Genomic DNA, 22,073 nt, shown 5'->3' with positions numbered 1-22,073 from the left:
CAACGACTGTGCAAACAAATAAACAAGTGATCTAACAGAGGTGGAAATGGTGTAGGGTGGTGGAAGGAGAAGGACAGACCCATGCAGGAGACATAAATTCACTCAAAGACATTTTCTGAATGCAGCCTTGGCCAAATCACAGCCATGTCGTGGGATTTTCCTTTGTCATCAAGGTATGCAGGCTCTGAAATAGCCCTGCTGGAGATATGTACCCTCAGGAAAATACAGGTCACACCTGGTTCCTTTGTGCCTGCAATTCCGCCCCCACTCTACCTCCACACCACCCCTCATGGACCTTCCATTCACTGAAAATCACAGTCTATTTTCAGAATAAATTGTCAGAAAAGTAATTGCCACACTCAAGAAACAAAAGGTATTATGGGCCTGGTGTAATTTACTAGATGAGTTTCAGTTCCATGGGTCATCAGCATTATAGAAAATTTCCTAAGATGCTTTAAAAAAAAAAAAAGCTTATTAAAATCTGGTCCAAGACTATCGTCTAGGAGCAATTTTCCTCCTCTGACCTCCTCGAAGAACATTCCATAATGCCCCTCCACAAAATTCAGTGGTTTTACTCATTACATTTTAGCCAAAAATGTTCCCAAGGAGCTGTAGGCTGCAGAATGCATAAAAGCCAATATCTTCAAAACACAACATCTTTTTCTCTGCACAAGAGCAAAACAAAATGAAATTTGACCAAAAATGGATGAAAAATAAATAAAACCTACAGCCAGTGGAATTTTTCTAAGTCAATCATGGTGTTAACACCCAGAGTAGCGGTGGGGGGAATCAAGATCTGGAGGAGGTAGATCCACCTGGGCTGAGATCCTACCTGGTTTTATCACTCATGAACTGTGTGGCCTTGGACAAGCGCTTTACCCTGAGCTCTGGGCTCCTCTTCAGAAATATTATTTTAGAAGAAATAATAGCATCTATTCCAGAAGATTCTGTGGTTGTTCTTGCAGAAGGCTCCATGCCGAACCTGGCATGTAGCAAGTGCTCAATTGACATGAGAAGTTAGTTGTGCTAAAGTCCTTGAGTGAGTCTTACCAGTTCTGTCTTGGTCAAAACTTGGTAGAGGTGCTACAGAACATAAACTGAGCCTCCTTTTTGTGGGTACACCCTCAAATACCCGATATTCAGATTCGTCCCCATCTCCTTTCTTAGAGCCCTGTAGATGTCCATGTGGCCAAGAAGATCAGGCCTAATGAAGACACATTCTGTCCTGTTCATCTCATTTTATAGGTAAGAAAGCTTATCCAAAAGATGGAGCAAATGAGTGGCTGCAGGCATTGAATCATGCTCCTTGTCCTCATTTTCCTCACCTGCAAAATGGTCCTAATGTGTCCCACATAGACCATATGGGTGTTGGGATGATGAACTAAGAATCTACGTAAAGGTAAGCGATGTTGCACTTGATTGCTCTTATTGTTATCATAATGAATATTACTCTTAGATTGAACCATATGAAATTGGTACTTGCTTAGGTCAATTACCAGTGATCTGATTTGTTTCTATACAAGGTCAATCACTGTCCAACAGATTGTTGGTGGAAAATAGGGCAAGAATTCAGATTGCTGTAATAAATGTCTTCCTTGTGCCGCATCTTTATGGAATCAGCTATTCCACCCTAATTGTCCAGATACTTGAGGTTTACCCTCCTCACATAGAATGCTGAGTACAATGTTGGCCATTTTACTTCAAGGAAACAGTTTGCTCTTGTGCTTTGAACTTGAGCATGACTCTCAGTGCTCTATACATTACTCATTTTATTTTCAAACCTCTTCAACAGATACTACTTGGTGCCAGTTTTATTTATTTCTTTTTAAAGATTTTTATCTATTTTCTGAGAAAGAGAGCACAAGCAGAAAGAGGAGCAGAGGGAGAGGAAGAAGCAGACCCCCCGCTATGCAGGGAGCCCAATGCAGGCTCTATCCCAGGACCCTGGGATCATGACCTGAGCCAAAGGCAGATGCTTAACCGACTAAGTCACCCAGGCACGCTGTTTGATGCCTGTTTTACAGACAAAGAAAGTGAATTCTAGCATAATGAAATGGCCTGTTAAAAATCATGTGCTAGGAAATCGTGGGTGGAGATACAACCCTATGGAATCAGATTCTTGAATTTTTTCTCTGCCCTCTGATGCTGGGGTCCTGTCCAGCTCCACTACTCACTGGCTGTGTGACCCCGAGCAAGCCATACCTCCTCTCTGTCCTCTGATCCTCCATGTCCTACTCTACTATGTGGGGTAATCATGTCTGTCCTCCAAGGATAGAGTGGAGCTTTAATGAGGTCACAAAGGTAGCACACAGGAGTGAGACTTACAGAAAGGTGATGGAAGGAGCTTGATAAATCCTCTGCCCCTCCAAAAACAGTGGTAAAAACGGATACAATTTTTGAAAGCAACAAGTTCAATACTCTGGAAATTGAACAAGGGGATACATAAATGGAAAAGCATTTGTTCAAAAGAAGCTATTGAATCTCAGGTAAGAACAGTGAGAGATTGCAGCAATCTTGACCAGGGCTGTTCCAGTCCTGACCAAGCCCTGCACTGCAGTAATCCTATAGGGGAGAAGGAAGTCATAAAAACCAGCAGCTTTGCTGCCAGAAGGGGCTCACACATGAAGTAAAGTATAGGAATATCCCATCCCCAGGATCATTGTCAGAAATCGTAGTGATCTTGGCAGCAAAGCAATGGAGAACGTCATTAGCACACCTAGCCTAAGATTGTTATCTGGAGGGATGCCTGGGTGACTCAGAGGTTGAGCATCTGCCTTTGGCTCAGGTCATGATCCCAGGGTCCTGGGATCGAGTATCGCATCAGACTCCCCTCAGGGAGCCTGTTTCTCCCTCTGCCTATGTCTCTGCCTCTCTGTGTGTGTTTCTCATGAATAAAAAAAATAAAATATTTTTTAAAAGATTGTTATCTTATTGGGGCAAGCAATGAACATTGACAAGCCGGAAATGTGATGAAGGGATATAAGGAATGGACACGCATGTAGGGGCCTTGTCAAGCCCCCATATATTCCTGACAACCTGGAGGGCTGCACACATGACTCAGAGTTACATGCAGGCAGAGGCTGACAGAGCCTTTAGCTAACTACACGTCCCTATTTAAACATAAGGCCACGTACAAAGGCAGAAAATCTGGGAAAGGGCCAAAGAGTAAAAGCTGTGGCACAACTGTAAGTGTCTGAACATTGACTACATTTCCCACACATAACTCCATTTGAATCAGGTAACGGCTTGCAGATTCCCGGTGTTTGATTACAGCCTGTACTGACCGCTAAGCTATGCTGACAAAGGGGCAGCCCCTGAGAATCCAGGATTTGTAATAAAAACAGGAATGAAAAACCCAACTGGAGACATCAATAACCTTATAGTGTGGGGGAGACAGACTCTAGTCCACATACATCACTAAATAATTGGGAAAAGATCAGAATCTGGAGATGCTATTATGTAATATCAAAAATGTCCAGTTTTCAGCCAAAAAAACAAAAAACAAAAAAACAAAAGAACCCAATATGAGACATACAAAGAAACTGGAAAGTGGTGACCTACACTCTCAAGGAAACAAATAGAAATTCAGTCAGTAGAAATCCTTCGTGGGCTTAAATGTGGGACCTAATACAGACTGCCAAGCAGCTATCATAATGCCCAGAGTCCTCACTCTCTGGCCTGGTGCATGCTACATTTCAGTAAATACTAACAACTGGTGGAGGTTCAGAGGTTATCAGGCCCTGTTAGGCACTTTCAAGTGATGACACATTCTTCATCCCCACCCTTCCAGGCTCAAATTATGAGTCCTTGAATGCACCTGGAAGAAGCCCAGCTCATGCCTCTACTTATAGAGCCCCTTTGAGTCCTAGAATTTTGCAGAGAGTTTTCCCTCTGATGTTCAACAAGGATGCACCCAATAAACATGCGATCTGACATCTCACATTAAGCTGAACATGCCAGACAGGCAATAAGAGACTCCAGGAATAATGGAGAGCCATGGTGGGCAATTCTTCCCCAACTCACTCCTCAGCGAGTAGTGTGGTGTGAAGATCCATGTCTGTGGAATCGAATGCTCACCCAGGGAACCATTTGGCTGCTGTGAGCACAGCACCTCTTCCCTGAAATCCACACCATGACCCAATGGCCACCATGGCCCAATGACTGCCATCTGTTGCATACCTGCTAGGTGCCAGGCACTTTGTTATGCCCTATGACATGCCGCCTGTGTTCATACAGCTAATCAGACATCAAGGGCTGTGGATGAATGAAAAGATGACAGAAACGAGGATTTGAATACAAATCTGTCTGATTCTAAACCACATGCTTTTAACCACTGAAGCACCAATCAAATCAACCCATAAGGGTAGGACTATGTCCCTGTTCTTTAACTCCTTATACTCAGAACTGCATATAGAATGCGGTATGAACACACACACACAAACACACACACACACACACAATTGAGTGAACACTGACTAGAAAATGTGTACAATTATTAAAGCAGTAAATCCAAAATGGAGGAAGACAGTAAGGTGAGCAAGAAAAGAATGGTGAATACACCTCAAGGGCTTAGGCCATGGAGAAACCCTGAGTAAGGGTTCAGCACTGTCCAGTGGACAGCTCCCCTCCCAGCTGTTGGGCTCCTGGGGGCCCCTCCCCAGCAGAAAGGGGTTCAGACAAATTCAGAGAAAATGGGAGTGTCCACAAGGGTCTAAGATGGAACAAGAGTGGCTGCCTTCGAGAAGACAGACTGACATCCCTTAATCGTGCTCTTCCAATCAAGTCCACAGGGACAGGCTTTGTTGGCTAAAATCAGTCGACACTGTAGGCAGTCTGAGGAAAGGGCAGGCCATAGGGTTTCCTCACGTCGACTGGGGAGACTTGGAAAGTCCTGTTGGAACAGCAGAGAGACCGAAGAGACCAGAATCTGGGACATGGCCAAGGTGAACTGAAAGAGCCCCTCACCTGACTTGCCTGAGATTCCACCATTTATGGTCATTCTGAGGGGGCTTCAGTGCAGGTGAATGCATAATCTCAGCCAGATGGGATAACTCGGGGAGGAGAGGAATGGGATGCCAGGTGATCAGAGAGGGAGACAGGGTCATTTTGGAGAAAAGAACATGTGCCTGAGTGTCTAGAAGGCATAGGGGCATCCTGAAGAGCTGGAGACCACGGTGAGGAGACTGCTCCCTAGATAGGACCGTGGAAAGACAGAGTAGACTGGACTTCCTTCATGATTTTGCTTCAGCCACTTCATGTAATGAAGGCCAGGTTTCTATGCCATGCCCCTGCCAATAACTTCTCAGTTGACCATCACTGACCACCTGATAAAGCCCAGATTCTCTTGTTTGACCAACAATGACCCTTGACAATATCCTCAGCCTGTGTTCTTGACACATGGCATCCTTTGTGCTCCAGTTACTCTAAATTAGCCATGCAACTTCATCACCAGACTTTTGTATATGTTACACACAGTATAGGTTGCCCTTTACTCTTTCTCTTACCTAATTCTTCAAATTGTCCCATAGGGCTCAACTCAATCATCATCTCCTCTGAGGAATCTTCCCTGAATGCCCCACCCTCAACCTGACTGCAAACACTTTAGGGGTGTTCCCTGGGGTATCCCAAAGCCATCCCTCTGCATGGAAATGTCCTGTTTTAGTCTTTCCCTCACCCTGTGAGACTGTGTTCTGTCCATCCCTGTATCTCTGACACCTAGCATAGGACCTGGTGCAAAGCAGACACTTGGTTAAAGCTGACTGGAATCAAAAATAGATTTTAAATGAACATCATGGATGGTATATTCTGTACAGAAATTCACCAGACACTCCGCCTATCCTCAAAGGGCTCCCATTCCAAAGTCTTATGTGAACATGAAAAGACGCTCGACATCATTGATCATCGGGGAGGCGCAAATCAGAACTACACTGGGATGCCACTTCATACCCCTTAGGATGGTTCTTATCCAAACAAAAACAAAAACAAAACAGAAAATAACAAATGTTGGCAAGGATGCAGAGAAACTGGAACCCATGTGCCCTGTTAGCTGGAATATAAAATGGTGCAGCCGCTGTGGAAAATAGTGCGGCATGTTCTCAAAAAATCATAGACACAGGATTACCACATGATCCAGCAATCCCACATCTGGGTAGACACCCCAAAAGAAATGACAGCACGATCTCAAAGATCTCTACACCCATGTTCACAGCATCATTTTCCACAATAGCCAAAAGGTGGAAGCAACTCAAGTGTCCATTGACCAGTGGATAAGCAAAATGCTGTGTATAAAGACACAGTGGAATACTATTCATCCTTAAAAGGAAAGAGGTTCTAACACATGCTAAGATACGGATGAATTTGAGGAATTATGCAAAGTGCAGTAAGCTACACAAAAGGACAAGTAGTGTGTGATTCTACTTATATGAGGTCTCTAGAGCAGCCAACTCCATAGAGACAGGAAGTCGAATGGTAGTGGCCGGGGGCTGGGGGAGAGGAGAGAATAGGGAGTTAGTGGTGTCTAATGGGGGTAGAGTTTCAGTTTTACAAGATGAAAAAGGTGCTGGAGTCGGATGGTGGTGCTGGCTGCACAACAAAATGGATGTGCCAAATGCCATTGAACTGTATGCTTAAAAATGGTTAACATGATATATTTTATGCCTCGTACTGTGCCACAACAGTTTTGTTTGTTTGTTTTTTAAGAAAAAAAAGCCCTTTGTGCAGAGTCTGAGAGCCTGAGTTCAAATCCCAGCTTCACCAGTCCTTGGCTGGTGGTGATGGCCTCAGTTGCCTCTGCTGTAAATTGGGTATGACTCCCAGAGTGGGAAACCTTTATCTTTTGAGGTCTGTTTCAGGTGAAAAATCTGAAATTTTTTTCACATCGTGCCTATTTTGTGATGAGAGTTTGCACATATGCAGTAAAAGGCATATGCTATTTTTGTTCGAGAAATACCAAGTAGCCAGCAGGTGCCCACCAAAGGCGTGTACGTTATTGGGAAAGAGTCTTGATTAGGTACCACGTATTAGGCACATGGGGGACCTCATCAAAGGCCCCTTTCGCACCCTGACAATGCATTCTCTCTGCTGCCATCTAGTGTCTTGTGGCAATATTGACCTTTCCTCGCTGTCAAACTTGTCTTATTAAATCCTGAGGTCTTAACTGCTTTGCACACAGAGGCTGACAGTTTGCCCACCCAAGCACGTGTTCATGTATAATTCATGGTGTATCACGTTGCCTGGCAAATGAATATTTATCAGCTTTTTCATAAGAGGCAGGCTGGTGTTTCCTTTTGTTGCTACCAAAATTCTATGCTGTAGCAAATGAAATTTGCGAGCAAATAAAAAGAGAATGAGAAGAAGAGAAACCTCCCAGCCAAGTCCATTCCACTTGTATTTTTCCATTTATCCGAGGCCCCCCGGCATGTGCATGGAGGTGGTTTCGGCTTGGCTACAACAGAGGACTGCCGAGTCCTCCAGAATAGAATCATTCCATATGTTGTACCTCTTGCCCCCGCAGAACACACCCCCACACCCCTCTTCTGTGCTGTGTTCAACTGCAGAAGAGCCCAAGACCTTTTCCATGGCTCCACTCCAGATGCTCTGAACACAGACCAAGTTTAGGGGTGACCGAGGACAAGGAACCCCAAATGGAGATTGGTACAGACTGGCTGGTGGCGTCAAGCCCAGGCAGTTTCATGACTTCCAAACTGGGCTGCCACCAAGAAAGGGGATTTCCCTGCACCACACTGGTTGGGTCTGATGTCCCCTCCCCATAATGAGTTAGGAGGGCCATGTAGAAGGGGCTACCTTGTCTACAGGAGGTGACCTGTGCCCTGGTCCCTACAGCAGTGAGGAGCCATAAAGGACCTGAGAATTGTGACTCTATTTACTCTTCTTGCCTCATGACTCATTGACTGAAGATTCCAGTGATGATGATCTCAGACACACCTGGGCACACTCCCGTGGAGGTGGAGTCTCAACATGGTTGTGAGCATGGTGGCTGTTGCCATCATTCTGGCCTTGCAAGATGCCGATGACAGTACTGACGTTCATGCTAATGACAGCAGTGCGCATACACTGAGCCCTTACAATAATACAGCAGGGCCCATGTCAAGCCTGTGAACTCTACCACTGCATGTAATCGCCAAAACACCCTCTGGATGGAGGCATTCATGCCGTGCCCACTTTACAGATGAGAAGACTGAGGCAGAGAGATGCCATCACTTGCTTATGTTCATGCACCCCCCACTGGGAGTCAACCACAGCTCTCTTTGACTCTGGAGCCATGCTTGCTCAACTGCCCTCCCTGGAAGCAACAAACTTGGGTCCAAGGGCAAAACCCACAAATGCCTGGCTGCATGGTCTTGGGGGAGTCAGTTCATCTCCCCGAACTTCCATTTTCTCATCTGTAAAAGGTATCTGTAAAAGGTATGTATGCAACAGCTCTCGTTTTGAAAGGCTGTCAGGAGGATGCAGGGCTTTGCATATTCTAAAGAGTCTTGTGATCATTGATGAGCCAGGGGCCATTCTCGGCAGAAAAATGTATTGATATTTTGACACTGGAGTAAAGACAAGGTTCCAATCATGGGAGTTTATGGTGGAGTTGGAGAAAGGAGACACATTGGGGCAGAAATACATGGGTAGGTATTTGTATTCATTCATTCATTCATTCATTCATTCATTCATTCAAGGGACAATTTTTTGAGCCTTTGCTGTAAGCCAGAAAACTCGTAGGAAATGTTCGTAATTTCAGAGAAGGGAAATGCACACACATCAGTACAGGATATGTGAGGAGGGTAAGCCCTGAGCTAGCATCTGAAGAGCAAAGTGATACTATCCACACAAAAACTGGGGAAGAGTGCTCAGGCACAGGGAACAACTAGTGCAAAGGCCCTGGGGCAGCATTCACAGTGATTCCCTAAGATGGGGGCTTTGGTGTGAAGCACTTCCTGAACACTGGGCACCATGAAGCTCTCTTTTTCATGGACTACCCCCGGGTGCTGGTGCTGGCTTTTCATCTTGCGAGAGGCCTTTCTAGTGGGCACATGCTCTTCTCATGGCCCTAGTTTTCCTCCTGCACTTCCTTACACAGAGTTTCAGGAGGGTCATTCCTAAGTGACCAGTGCAGGGGGTACAGGCCGGACCAAAGATCTGAGGCAAACCTCACACCACCCTCACCTTTGCCCCCCCTTTGTCTCCGATCCCCGCACCCCTGCTGGTCCAGATGCCTCCTGGGGCAACCCCCTCTGGAACAGAAGCACCCAGGGACCCACTCCCTCCTGCATTGCCCCACATACCTTCCTCTCGTCTATTCCTTCAGAGGCCAACATGAGCTTCTTTGCGAGGAGAGGGTCGAGCATCTGGAATCGCCGGCGGAACTGAGTGAGTCCCACGTGCTCAGCATAGCCTGGGAGGAGGGCCCAGAGCAAGCAGAAGAACAAGGGGTTCAAGTGAGAAGACCAGCCCAGGGCCTGGCCTCGCTGGCAGCCTCCACCCTGCTCCCAACCTGACAGCGAACTTGTAGGTGGATCCACTTTTTAGGGTCTCAGTTTCCCCATTTGTCAACATCGGAGATTGGGTTCAACCAGCATTTCCCAAATGTGTTCCTCAGAACACAAACCCTATGAAACATTCCACGGATTTGCCCTCTGTAGGGTCACACCGTGTGCCAGCATCGATGCCAAAGGCTCTGCGGGCCACTGCAGGGAAGCTGCCAGATTAACTTTACTTAAAACCTGTTTGACATGGGAAAAAATTTTGGGGGGGTCCACTATGTATGACCACCCCATAGACTGCATGTGGGAAATACTGCGTTGGATATTGTCAGGGGTTTTACAAATCTAACATGTAGGATGGACACAGGTATATTCTGTGTGGAACCTGGGCAGAGGCCTCTGGAAAGCTCCAGAGAGGTGACATTAGAGCCAACCTCTGAAGTAGCCAGAAGAGTTTGGCACAGGAGTGAGTATGGAAGGGAGGTCTCAGCAGAGGGAGCCAGACAGGGGTCACACAAGGGTGGGATCCTTGGTCACAGCACTTCTGTGCACAAGACATGAGGTTAACAACTTCCTTGTGTTATAGACAGTCAGGGGCCACCATCATTGTACCCATTTTGTAGACGTGGAAACTGAGGCCTGGAGAGTTCGAGTCACCTAGCCCAAAGTGACATGGATAGAAACTCCCCCAGCTGGGATTCAGACCCAGACAGTAAGTAACTGTAACTAATCCACTGGAGAGTAGCCAACAATGAGGTCAAAGATGAGCAGGGACAAGATCCCAAAGGAACTTGAAGTCAAACTCCAGGCCTCAATGTTTGGACTTGGTCCTGGATACAAGGGCCATAGAAAACGCTCAGTTGTTTAAAAGGAAACTGGCGGGCAGCCCCGGTGGTGCAGCGATTTAGCGCTGCCTACAGCCCAGGGTGTGATCCTGGAGACCTGGGATCGAGTCCCATGTTGGGCTCCCTGCATGGAGCCCACTTCTCCCTCTGCCTGTCTCTGCCTCTGTGTGTGTGTGTGTCTCTCATGAATAAATAAATAAAATCTTTAAAAAAATTATAAATAAATAAATAAATAAATAAATAAATGGAAACTGGCTGGATGGGGCAGAAAGTCTGGTAAAATCTGACTCTACTTTGAGACTTCACAAGAAGCCAAATACATGAACCATGAGGCAGAGTGACGGTGGTGGATATGTGCGGTGAATCTAGGAAGCCTTCCTGGGGGAGGAAGGGCCTTAGGCCAGGTTCACAGGATGCTGACCACACAGAGATGGGGGTAGGAGGTTATAAGCATGCACTTTCAGGTCAGATTGATGTGGGTTCACGTCCCATTTTTACCCTTCTTTGCCCTCTGACCCATCACGAATGACCCCATCTCTTTGAAATTTAAGTTCTTCACTTGTCAGGTGAGAATGGGGTCACTATAAGGATTGAATCTGATGATTTATGTAGTAAAAGATGCTAACACGTATGGATGCTTTCCCACATCCAGGCAATTCTTCTATGCGTTAGTCTCTTATTAACTCATCAAACTGCTCATTAGCAACCTGAGACCTGAGCTATTAGGGCAGACGAAAGAGAGGCATGATCCGGGGACTCACTAGGTATCGGCCACATCCAAGCCCAGGCTGACCGGCTCCGGGGTCTGAGCCACGCCCACCAGGCTGTCCAATGCGTAATGTGTGATGAGCATTTGCTATATGCCAGGTGCTGTGCTAAGGGCTTGGTAAGGATGACGTCAGTTAATATATGTAATGACACAGTGCCAGTACATCGTAGGCACTCGATACCCTGCCCACATACGTGTGCATTATGTGTGCACGTGGGTATATGCATAAATGCACCAAACATGCACGAATTCAAATTCATAAATATTTGATAGGTGTGTATATCCGCATGTGCACAGACATATTTCTTATACAGTGTAAGAGAGACAGAAACCACTTTGAGCAGAAAAATGAGGAACTAACCAGGCCAGGGAGGCAGAAAATCAGAAAGTTCCATCATGAGGCATCAAATCGTTACTTGGTTGGAAAACTTATCCTGCCCCAGGCGGGCTGCACTGAGAATGTACAGGGCAGACACCGTGGAGAGGACCGAAGGCCGAGGACTGGGAAGGGACAGCGGACCCAAGCCTGCATGCAGGGCTTCTCACGGGTAGTCCACGGCGTCTGCAAAGGCCCAGCGCCTCCTGCCAGCCAGCCAGCCAGCCAGCCAGTCAGCCAGCCGGGCTGAATCGATCGGCCACCGCTGTGACCATTCTGCTCTTCCCCTGTGACATTATCTGTCACCCTTCGCTTGCGGTTGTGCAGGCAAGAGGAAAAATCAATGAGATGCTCAGAGAAGTGAGGGTCTCTTCTCTGCTTCCAGCTGCTTCCAGCCTGTGTGTCACATACCTAGTGCTCTGGGTGCTGGCTATTAATGCAGCGGGAAGAAATGGGACCACAGCCACAAGCCGGGCATCAGTGACCACAGAGAAGTTAAATGAACAGGTGCCCCCCTTGCCAGCCTCCCCCCACCCCACTCCAGCTACCCCGTCCCCTGCAGAGACTGTGACCATGCCTGAGCCATTTCTAATGTCAGGGAGGGGAATCCACTCGGTGGCCTCTGGGGTCTCAGAGGCAGAAAAGAATCAGAAGGATTCAGAGCAAACTCAGCCACTAAAATGAGCTTATGTGGAAAGCTCGGGTGCAGGCTTACTTTCTGAAATATTGACCTAAAGACTTTGTTTCTCAGATTAAAATCCCATCCAGCCCCTGCCACCTCCTTACCACCTCAGCTTGACCTGCTGAAAGCCAAACCTCCAAAATTGGCACTCACGGCCTTCCTTGGTGGATGGCCTGCCTCATCAGCCACAACTGCCCTGCATTTTGAACCCCAGTCCCTGAAAATTCAGGCTCTTCCCTGCCTCTGGGCCTTTGCATATGCTGATCAATATGCCTAGTGTTCTACTTCCCAGACATGAGCTGCTGGCACACAGCTGGTGCTCCCGTCCCTGGGTGCTACCAGTCAGTGGGCATGTCCATGGACTCAGACATAAGGTGCCCACTCCCTGGCTGTCTCTTACCTGCCCTGTGCAGACGCAGTGCCTCCAGGATGTGGGACCCCGCAAGCTGCACCCTCAGTGCCGGGATGTCCAAGGTCAGCAGTCCGCCTGTCCCTGGCTTATCTCTGCCAGGCTGTGGTGGGGTCAGAGGCCCCTGCCCAACCCTGCTTTCCCCAACAGGGCCTGGCACAAGGCAATGGATGAAGTGTACCTGGGACCTTCTAATTATGCTGGTCAATGCATCCTAGGACCAAGAGGAGAGAGGGAAGTCAAGGCCCGCTGCTTTGGGATGATATGGACAGGGATGCTCCCCAAATGTACATTCAGCCTCACCTGGGCATCCTTGGGGGTCCCCATGTCCTATGCCAAGCACTATGCCTATCTACGGCCTGATTGATGCTCATGAGAAAAAAGGGGGAAAGGGCTGTTCTAACAGCCCTTGTAACCACTGGGGAAACTGAGGGCAGGCAAGACCCCATGTCACCCAGACCCCTAGCAAAAGAGGCAGGCTAGAAGCCAGGACCCAGGCCTACAGGCTTCTTCTGTTTAATAAGCTATGAGGATTTTTTTCTCCCCAAAATGTGTTCTCCCCATGCCCCACCCTCTGGGCTCAGAGTGACCACTGACCCACCGAGGCATTCTCATTTGTTATTGGATGAATTTCCATCCAGTTGTAGATCCTCCTGCCTTCCCCAAGGAGAGCCTCGTGGTGAAAATGAGGCATGTGAGAGCTGAGACAGGGCTGGTTTGGCTGTGATATTCGTCACCCTGGTCAAGAAGGTATTCGGAGGGGATGCCTGGGTGGCTCAGTGGTTGAGCGTCTGCCTTTGGCTCAGGGTGTGATCCCAGGGTCTGCGGAGTGAGTCCCACATCAGGCTCCTCACAGGGAGCCTGCTTCTCCCTCTGCCTATGTCTCTGCCTCTCTCTGTCTCTCATGAATAAATAAATAAAATCTTTAAAAAAAAAAAAAAGAGGGTATTTGAGGATCCTGGGACTTTCCAAAGCTGCTCAAGGCCACACAGAGGAGCCTAGGCTTTGGCCTTGGATGTGGATAGATAACTCCCCAGGTATTTGATGGTGGATGTTTCTCTGCTGCTCTGAGCCTCAGCTTCTTCCTCTGTGGAAGGCAGGGTGAGGTCTGCCCCTGCAGGCTCGTGGAGGAGTTTCAAGATGATGTGGGCCGATAACTCATCCTGGAGGAGGAGTGGCAGTGGAGGCCAGGGCTCTGTGGAGTTGGGGCTCCTGCTCACCATCTGTAGCTTGATCTGGGAGCACGGGGCTCTCCTCTTCACCGCGGCAAAGCTGCTGGCAAACGCCCTCCTCACAGCGCAGCTCCTTTGCAAGGCCTGCTGGGAGGTGCCCTCCAGGCCAGCCACGGCCCGGCACACGGGGGGCACCTTGGCCCGGGGCTGGCATAGGAGCCTCAGATCCTCCCTGGCAGGTAGGACGGGGAAGAGAGAAGGACTTTAGGGGCTCACGGAGAATGGGTCCCCCTGCTTGCTTCTTGCTAACCTGCTCCCTGAATCCACCCCTTGAGTCACACATCCTGGCTGCTACACTTTTATCTGCAGTCCCTTCTGCCAGACAAGTCTTTGCTTCACGGCAAATGCCAGCTTGTTTCTCCAGGCCTCCCCCTCCTCTGACTTTAGAACAGCAAGAGCAGCAAGAAGCCCAGCTGGATATTGTCACTAAGAGGCCTGTAGGAATCCCACTGAGCCTGCACTTTCTTAGAGAGCAAAGCCATCTTGGTTCTCCCTAGAACAGGTCCAGCACATAGTAGGCCCCTAGGTCTGGCACATAGTAGGTGCTTACTCTACAGTTCATACAAGAATGACTAAGTCAGGGGCTGAAGAGGCCCCACAAGGGCATCAGTGAAATGCCCAGCCCAATGTCCAGTGGCAGAGGGGGCCTTCTCAGTACTCCTTAACACACAGCTGTGGGGCCGGGGCTCCCTGAGCATCTGCTCTGATAAATCTGAGCTGCCTTGCCTTCCCGTTTGGGCCAATAAGGGTGAAGAAGGCCAGGAAGACCCTGCTGTGCCCTGGATGGGGCTGGAATCCAGAGAAGGCCGGTGCCTCCCAGGTCCCATCCGTCCCCTCCCCTCCAGTGAAAGCATGCAGACAATTTCCATCACTTTCTGCAAGTCCAGACTGCACCGTCCCCAGCCCTGAAGGTGCGTTATCCACCTCCCTCTATGCCTCCCCAGACTATCCAAACTATTGAGGATCTTCATCCACAGGATCCAAAGGTACTTAAAGTGGTTAAATTCATGGCAGGCCACAAAGATTACCAATGGCTTGACGTCACTGGCATTAAAATAAGAAGCTGGGGAGGAGCTGCAGGATCCCCCCTGGAAGCAGGAGCTGTGAGAGGAGAGGTCAGGGCCCTCAGGCTGTGGGCACCACCCCCTGGCAGAGGGAGAAGAGGCTGCCCATAGCCCTGAGCCCCATATGTGGGTTGCCCCATCTCTAGGGTGGGTAGATCTGACTTGTGGTTTTTAGGGGAAAATGTACCCCTGGACAGGTCATGTCTGCTTTGGGTCTTTGCTTGATATAAGTGGAATGATTGAATTTGACCAAAGCAGTGGAACTTTAGTGTGCATAGTCACCTCCAGGGAAGCCTACTGGCAAAACAAGTCCCCTGAGAGATGGGGTGGGACCCGCAAATTGGAATGTTAGACCAGCAGTGAATCTGGAGAATCTGGCACTCCTGGGGATAAAACCACATTCTAAAAAAAAAAAAAAAAAAAAAAAGCACTGTCTGCTCTCAAAAATCACCAATGCTTCGCTCCCAAGCACACAAGACATCCTCATGGAATTCACCCTCAAACCTGCTGGGTTCTTTCACTCCCACGGGCCATGACCTTACACACGTGGTTCCTTCCTCCCAGAATGTCCCTAACTCGCTGGGCCGTCAGATCAACAAAGCATGGCCTCCCTCTTTCCTAATCCCCCATCTCTTGCCCAGGGGACGCAAGCTGTGGGATGTTAGAGCAGGAGGACTCACGAGGCCACAGGTGTGCAGTGAGGGCCTGCAGTGAACCAAGCTCCTTAATAAGCCACAAAGCCTCACAGCACACACATTCCTGGCACATTCCTTGCCCCACCATTCCCACTTCTCAGAATGTGAAACTGAGGCCCGCATCATGCAGCTTGAAAGTGGTGAAAGCAGAAGTTGAATAACTGACTGACACCCAAGCTGTGCAGTATCCGCCTGATTCACAGCCCCGGCCAACAAACATTCATTTTATGGTGGAGGAAGCAAAACAAGCAAACAAACCCAGGGGAGAGAAAGTGACTGCCCGCAGTCACCCAGGTGAGCAGTGGCGGGGCTAGGACTTCACTCAGGTCCCCTGGCTCTCCACACTGTCCTCTGTGTGCTCATGGACCTTCCTTCTGGTGCCCCACCCTACCCGACCCCACCCCAGCTTGACCTCCTTACACGAACTGCGTGCCCTTGAACCCACATAAGGGCTTTCCAATCCACTCAGACCTACATGCCGAGAACTTCTGCAAGGACCATGTAGACCCAAATGGATCCCGGTCCTGCCTCTCTTTTCCTGCGTGATCAAAGGAAGGCCCCTTCACCGCCTGGGGCCTTCACGGCATGGGTAGCCAGTATGTGCCTCCTCCCCCTTCCCACGCCCCCAGCGCCTGCCCGGTGCTCTCGGTTTCTCTCTGGTGCCCTAGCTCTGCCCCTGCAAGGCTCCAGCAGCGAAGCTGGGATGATCAGCATGCATACTGGCATGCACATGCACACACCCACAGAAGCATTTTTCCAGTAACTGTGGCCTGCAGGCCCCGCTTGCTGCCAGCACTTCTGAGCACAGCCTTCAGGGAATGCAGTGCGCTTTTTTTTTTTTTAACACCACAAAATGTTATCGTTTCCGTTTTATGAGCCCCTAGTTCTAGGATGTCCATAAAATCGTTCCAGTCACATCATCTCCCAGATACTTAATGAAAGAAAGGCAAACAGCCAAAGTAAGAAGGCTCAGCTTTCTAGCTTTTGTGCTACCCTTACTCTCTCTCCCCACCCACCGAAGGCCAGCTTTTCTCTTTGGCTAGACTTGTGCTGGCTCCAGGGACACATGATATCTGAGGGATGGAGTTGCTGGACTGACCCTCCCTCACTGGGTTGTTGGGACCGCGTGGCCCCAGTGGGGAGGGAACTGCAGAGCCCTGAATGCCCCTGGCTTGTCCCTATCCCTGGCTGCACTCACCTTTTTGACTGCTGCAGGACCTGGGGGGCGTCCAGGGCTGAAAGGTTGGGCTTGGCCTTATGGAGCCAGCCTGTGAGGTCGTAGCGCACGGGGTCCTGTCCCAGCTGGTGGAAAATCTCGAACTGGAGGGGCTGCTCACAGGACCGGAGGGCCGAGGTCCCTGAAAGCAGACCTAGCACATGAGTGTTGGGACGTGCAGGGGGCGGTGGGGGCGGTGACACTCCACAATCACTTGGCAACACCAAGAACACACTTTTTTCACTTAAGTATATTTCCAGGTAGCGAAAGCTAACAGCTCTGGGCACCCGCACCACTCCTGGTGTTTGCATGTCCACGCATTATTTCAAACCTAGAATCTATTCCTCCTGCTTTCTGAAACACAGGATATCTGTTTTCCCCAAATATCATCAGTGCATACAGTGTTGATGATTCTCACCATACCCATGTACCACCTGGGTTGTTATTTACTTAATATTTTCCTTAAATAGGCCAACATTTATAAACAGGTGAATCCACTTCATAATGAAGCATTACACGACAGGTTTGGTGTGCATGCTCTATTTTCTGGAAATAAGTATACAACCATTAAATATTTTGAAAATATTTGTGTGCCACTGAAAAGCGTCTTGAATGGTACCAACGAATTAAAGGCATAGCATACTCTTGGGAGACGTTGACACGCACTTGGTTGCAGGGTCCAGGCCAGAAAAACAAAAAGGCCTGGAGCTTTGAGAGAAGGCCTGCATTCAAGTCCTGACGCTACCATTTACTACTGTGTGACAGGGGTCAAGCATCTTAAATCACTGACCCTCAGTCTCTTCCTCTGTAAAATGTAAATTATATATATACCTCCCAGGATGGCACAAAGCTTAAAGGAGATAATGTGCGTAAAGTATGTTAGCATGGTGCCTGGCACTCAGCTGTCACTCGGTAAACTGTAGTGGGTGTCACAGCCATTTCTTGCATTCGATCTTATGCCAGTGTTCTAGAGCCAAGTGCTCATCTCCAAATTCCTAGCACTCAGCATGCTGCCTGGTACATGAATGGAGTCCAGGAGTACATGTGGAAGGAAGGGAGGAAGGGACTGAGGGAGGGGGAGAGAGAAGGAAGGGATGGGGGAGGGAGGGAGGGTGGGATCCTGGACATTAATCATATCGCTCTACTTGCAGTGATGCTCTCGGGTTGAGTAATGGCCCCAGACCCATTACTCTCAGGAGTGGTCATACTGTTCCGGTTCTTGTACGTATTCTGAATGTCCGTGAGTTCCCATCTTCCTCCTGTCAACATGCCACATGCCAGCATGTTCTAGGGCCCCCATCCCTCCCTCAAATGCTAATTTGCCACCTCTATGCCGCAGTGAGGGAGGAAACACGAAACCTGCATCTCTTGGAACTCCGTACACAGTCACCGCAGTCGGAGAGTCTGCAGGCTTCCGACGAGCACGGGACACAGGTTCTGCGTGGGCTTGGCTTCCTGGAGGTCTTTGTGCTCGATACCCAGGGCTGACTGAAGTTACCAGCAAGGGAGGCTTCTAGTGAAGTCAAGTGTCCCGTCATCAAGGGCTTCCAGGAGACCTTTGGAGCCATGCAGTCCCTGCCCTCAAGGGGTCACCTTCCAATGAAAGCCAGGTGACACAGCGCCCACCTGGGTCTGGCCTGTACGTCCACGCTGCCTGTACAACGTCCGAGGTATCTGTTTGCATGGCCGCTCCCCAGACTGGACTGGAAGCAGCTTGAGGGCAGCGACCATATTCATTCATCATCATGTCTAGCGGCTAGCACAGAGCTGGGCTCTGAATAAGGACCCCAAGAGCATTTGGGGAGGGGGGCCGAAGGCGAGAGAGTCCTGTTTGCTGAGACCCCACCGGTCTCTGCTGGACATGCACTCAGGCATGATGTCACCTCTCAGGTCTCTGAAGTGAGGATCGCTGGGCTGGTTTTCTAGAAGGTAACACTGAGGTTCAGAGATGAGACCACTTGGCTAAAGTGGCACAGCTCGTGGGGCAGAGCCAGGATGAGGACACTGGTCTGATGGCCCAAAGACTGTGTTCATCCCCATTGGTGGCCCGATACACAAAGAGAAGAAGCGTCACATTTCCTCCCTGGTTCGGCCCCAGGAAACCACTCCCAGGCTCCCAGGGGGCTGCTCTGCTCAGTTCTCTCACTCTTCCCTTTCTTCAGGAGGTGGTTTCAACACAGTTTGTTCATCCAAGCATTTCATGGGCAGTGTTTGCTCTCAGGAGCCCCAAACAGAGCCTGACCCAGTATATCTCTGTTGTGGCCCTGCACCATCACCTCTCCAGGACCCCAACCCTCCCACACTGGAGTCGGGGCTTCTGGGGCACCGTGCCCCCGGCAACCACCCTCTATGTCTGTGCTGCAGAAGCCTGTCACCTGACTGTCGGCTGGGCCTGCGCTCCACGGGGCTGCCCGCTGCTCACCCAAGACACTCAGTGGAGAGGTAACAGCAAGCGCTGGGTTATGAGACAGCATTCTCATTAACTCAGAGCTCATCAGAAAGCCCTAGAAACAAAAGACCTTTTTTTTTTTTTTTTTTTTTTAAACCAAAATATCTGAAGTAATGAGTCTATCTCTGTCTGGTCAGGACAACAAATGTTAACAGTCTCCCTCCTGGGAGTGGCCAGCACCAGAGCATCCTGCTGGGGGTGTCTGGGCATGGCAGGTCAGGCCTCACAGGAGGAGAGGGGACCACAGATCTCTGCAAATCCCCGCCTGCCCCCACCATGCCCTACGTGACCTTCCCCTTCTGAGCCTCCTCTGTGTCATTTGCCTAAAAATCAGGATCCAGGAAACATCCCGTTGGAGAAATCCACCTCCTTTGATTCTGGATCAGGGTCTTTTTCCATATTCATCTCTTCTATACCAAGGATTTGTTGGGGTCTTCAGGCCAGTGCCATCCTGGGTGCTGAAGGGGGGCATCTAACCCCTGTCCTGAGGAGCTGACATTCCCATGAGGACAGATGCGAGCTGTCTGGCATGAGGGCTGCAGAGGAGACCGGAAGAGCAGGGGAAGGGGGGCCCGGGGTACGGGTGGAGAGAGGTCATTACTTTTCACAACATGGTCAGGCAGGCCCCTGAGACCCGTAGGAGGTGAGGGAGCCGGTCACGTGGAAACATGGCGGAAGAGCATTCCAGGCAGAGGGAACTGCCAGTGCAAGGCCCTGAGGTGGAAGTGTGCTCGGCAGGTTTGAGGAGCAGCCAAGGCAGCGGGGTGGCTGGAACAGTGACTGGAACAGAGCAGGTGAGGAGACAGGAAGGGAAGACGGCAGATGTCCACAGACGCCCTGCTGTGTTCCAGGCCAAGAGGAGACAGCAGGGAGCATAGGTGCGCCCTGTGCGCTCCACGGTCACACAGGCTGGTCGGGGGATGGAGGACAGGAAAGTGAATGACCAAACATTCCAGAGCCCCGAGAAGCCCCTGAGGGAAATAACCAGGGAGTCAGGCTGGGTCAATGGAGCTACAGAGGGAACAGCTTCAGACAAGGCCTGGAAGGTCTCTGAGGAGGGGCCCTCTGAGCACAAAGGGGAGGGAGGAGGATGTAGAAGGGCTTTGCACACATTAGCTCCTCCATCCTCACACGAGCCCCCTGGGGGGGGGGGTGTCACCATTATTCCTATTTTACAGGCTGCGGAGGTGGCTTTCCAGAAGTTACACACATTGCCCTCAAGTAGTAGAGTTGGGATCCAGCCCAAATCTCTGGGGTCTAAAACCTTGCTGAGCTTTTTTTTTTTTTTTTTTTTTGTAAAGATTTTATTTATTTATTCATGAGAGACACAGAGAGAGAGGCAGAGACACAGGCAGAGGGAGAAGCAGGCTCCGTGCAGGGAGCCCGATGTGGGACTCGATCCCAAAGGCAGACGCTCAGCTACTGAGTCACCCAGGCGTCCCCGGTTGAGCTTTTAATAGCTCAGGCTTCCAGCTTCCTGAGGATCTGAGGGATGTTCCTCCTCCACTCCACAAAAGCACTCCCAAGCCCTGGTGTCATTCTCCAAATATAGGGGCTGCTTTCAGAGCCCAGAGAAGGGTGGCAGGTCTGTGTGACCTTTGGAGACAGGACTCCCAGGCCCAGCACTTGCTCTCATTTTGGATGCCTCCAGGGCCCTATAAGCCACCTGGCTTCTCTGAGGCCTCAGCGACCCTGCTGTGGGGTGCAGTAGTACCCACAATCCGACGCTTAGACTAAGGGCTCACTCCTAGCCATTCTCTCTGCCTCTCCATCCTCATTCCCCAGCTGGTCAAGAGGCAGGTGTACTTCGGAGAATAGAGGTGACCTCGAGAGAGGAGAGGTAATCATCCCTGGGAGCCAGTAAAGCTCTAGGACCCTGCAAGGTGATGGCAGTCAGGGGCTGCATCATGACTTGCTCGGGCCCTGGGCACTTTTGTCTTCATAGGCTGCCCCTTCTTCCATTAAAATATATTTATGTATTAAAAGTTATTGGGGCCCCTGGGTGGCTTGGTGGTTGAGCATCTGCCTTTGGCTCAGGTCGTGACCCCGGGGTCCTGGATGTGAGTCCCACATTGGGCTCCCTCTGGGGAGCTTACTTCTCCCTCTGCCTCTCTCTGTGTGTCTCTCGTGAATAGATAAATAAAATCTTTTTTAAAAAGTTTTATTTCATGACTGTTGATATCAAGGCAAATAATAAAATAATACTAGTAACACATAAGTGCCCTATATGAGTCTGCTACAGCTGCCCTAACTGGGGATACCATAGCTGGGGGGCTAAAACAATAGAAATGTATTTTCTTAAAGTGCTGGAGGCTGGAGGTGCAAGGTATGGGCAGGGCTGGTTTCCCGTGAAGCTTCGTTCCTGAGCTTGTAGCTGGCTGTCTTCTCCCTGCCTTTTTGTTCCGTGCACATCTGAGTCCTGATCTCTTCTTTTAAGGACACCGGTCACATGAAATTAAGACCTCACCTAACTTTAATGACCATTCTAAAGACCCTCTCTCCAAAAACAGCAAATGCAGGCACATTCTGAACTCCTGGAGTCTGGGACTTCAACACATGGATTTGAGGTGGGATACAAGTCAGCCCATACCTAACACACACATACACATATACATACACATGCATGTACATATATATACACATATACATATATATCATATTTGACCTAAAAGTTCATTTTTTTTCTTCTGCTTTTAACAGAAATTAGAACATGTGCGTGGGCCCCTAAAAGCTCTGTGCCTGGCGAAGTCAGCCCTGGGACGACCACATTTGCATGGCCAAATCCTCTGGGATTCATTTGGGTACCAGTGCCCTGAGCTTGCACTGGGGAGAGTAGCCAAAGCCC

General features: G+C 49.6%; 1 protein-coding gene across 4 annotated transcripts in view; it reads right to left on the bottom strand.

Annotated features, from left to right (window-relative positions):
• Window positions 1-22,073, bottom strand: part of MYO18B (myosin XVIIIB) — a 255,491-nt gene that overhangs the window by 149,907 nt on the left and 83,511 nt on the right. For all 4 annotated transcript variants that reach the window (XM_077876109.1, XM_077876111.1, XM_077876110.1 and 1 more), the window contains exons 18-21: window positions 16,762-16,921; window positions 13,793-13,976; window positions 12,564-12,786; window positions 9,294-9,403 (exon numbers count right to left, since the gene is read on the bottom strand). In XM_077876109.1, coding sequence (XP_077732235.1) covers window positions 9,294-9,403; window positions 12,564-12,786; window positions 13,793-13,976; window positions 16,762-16,921 — 677 coding nt within the window. The remainder of the gene's footprint in view (window positions 1-9,293; window positions 9,404-12,563; window positions 12,787-13,792; window positions 13,977-16,761; window positions 16,922-22,073) is intronic.

The sequence above is a fragment of the Canis aureus genome, chromosome 27 (assembly GCF_053574225.1).
Source record: "Canis aureus isolate CA01 chromosome 27, VMU_Caureus_v.1.0, whole genome shotgun sequence".
NCBI lineage: Eukaryota > Metazoa > Chordata > Mammalia > Carnivora > Canidae > Canis > Canis aureus.
Note: the sequence above shows the minus strand (reverse complement) of the source record. Positions and strands in the feature narration are given on the sequence as shown.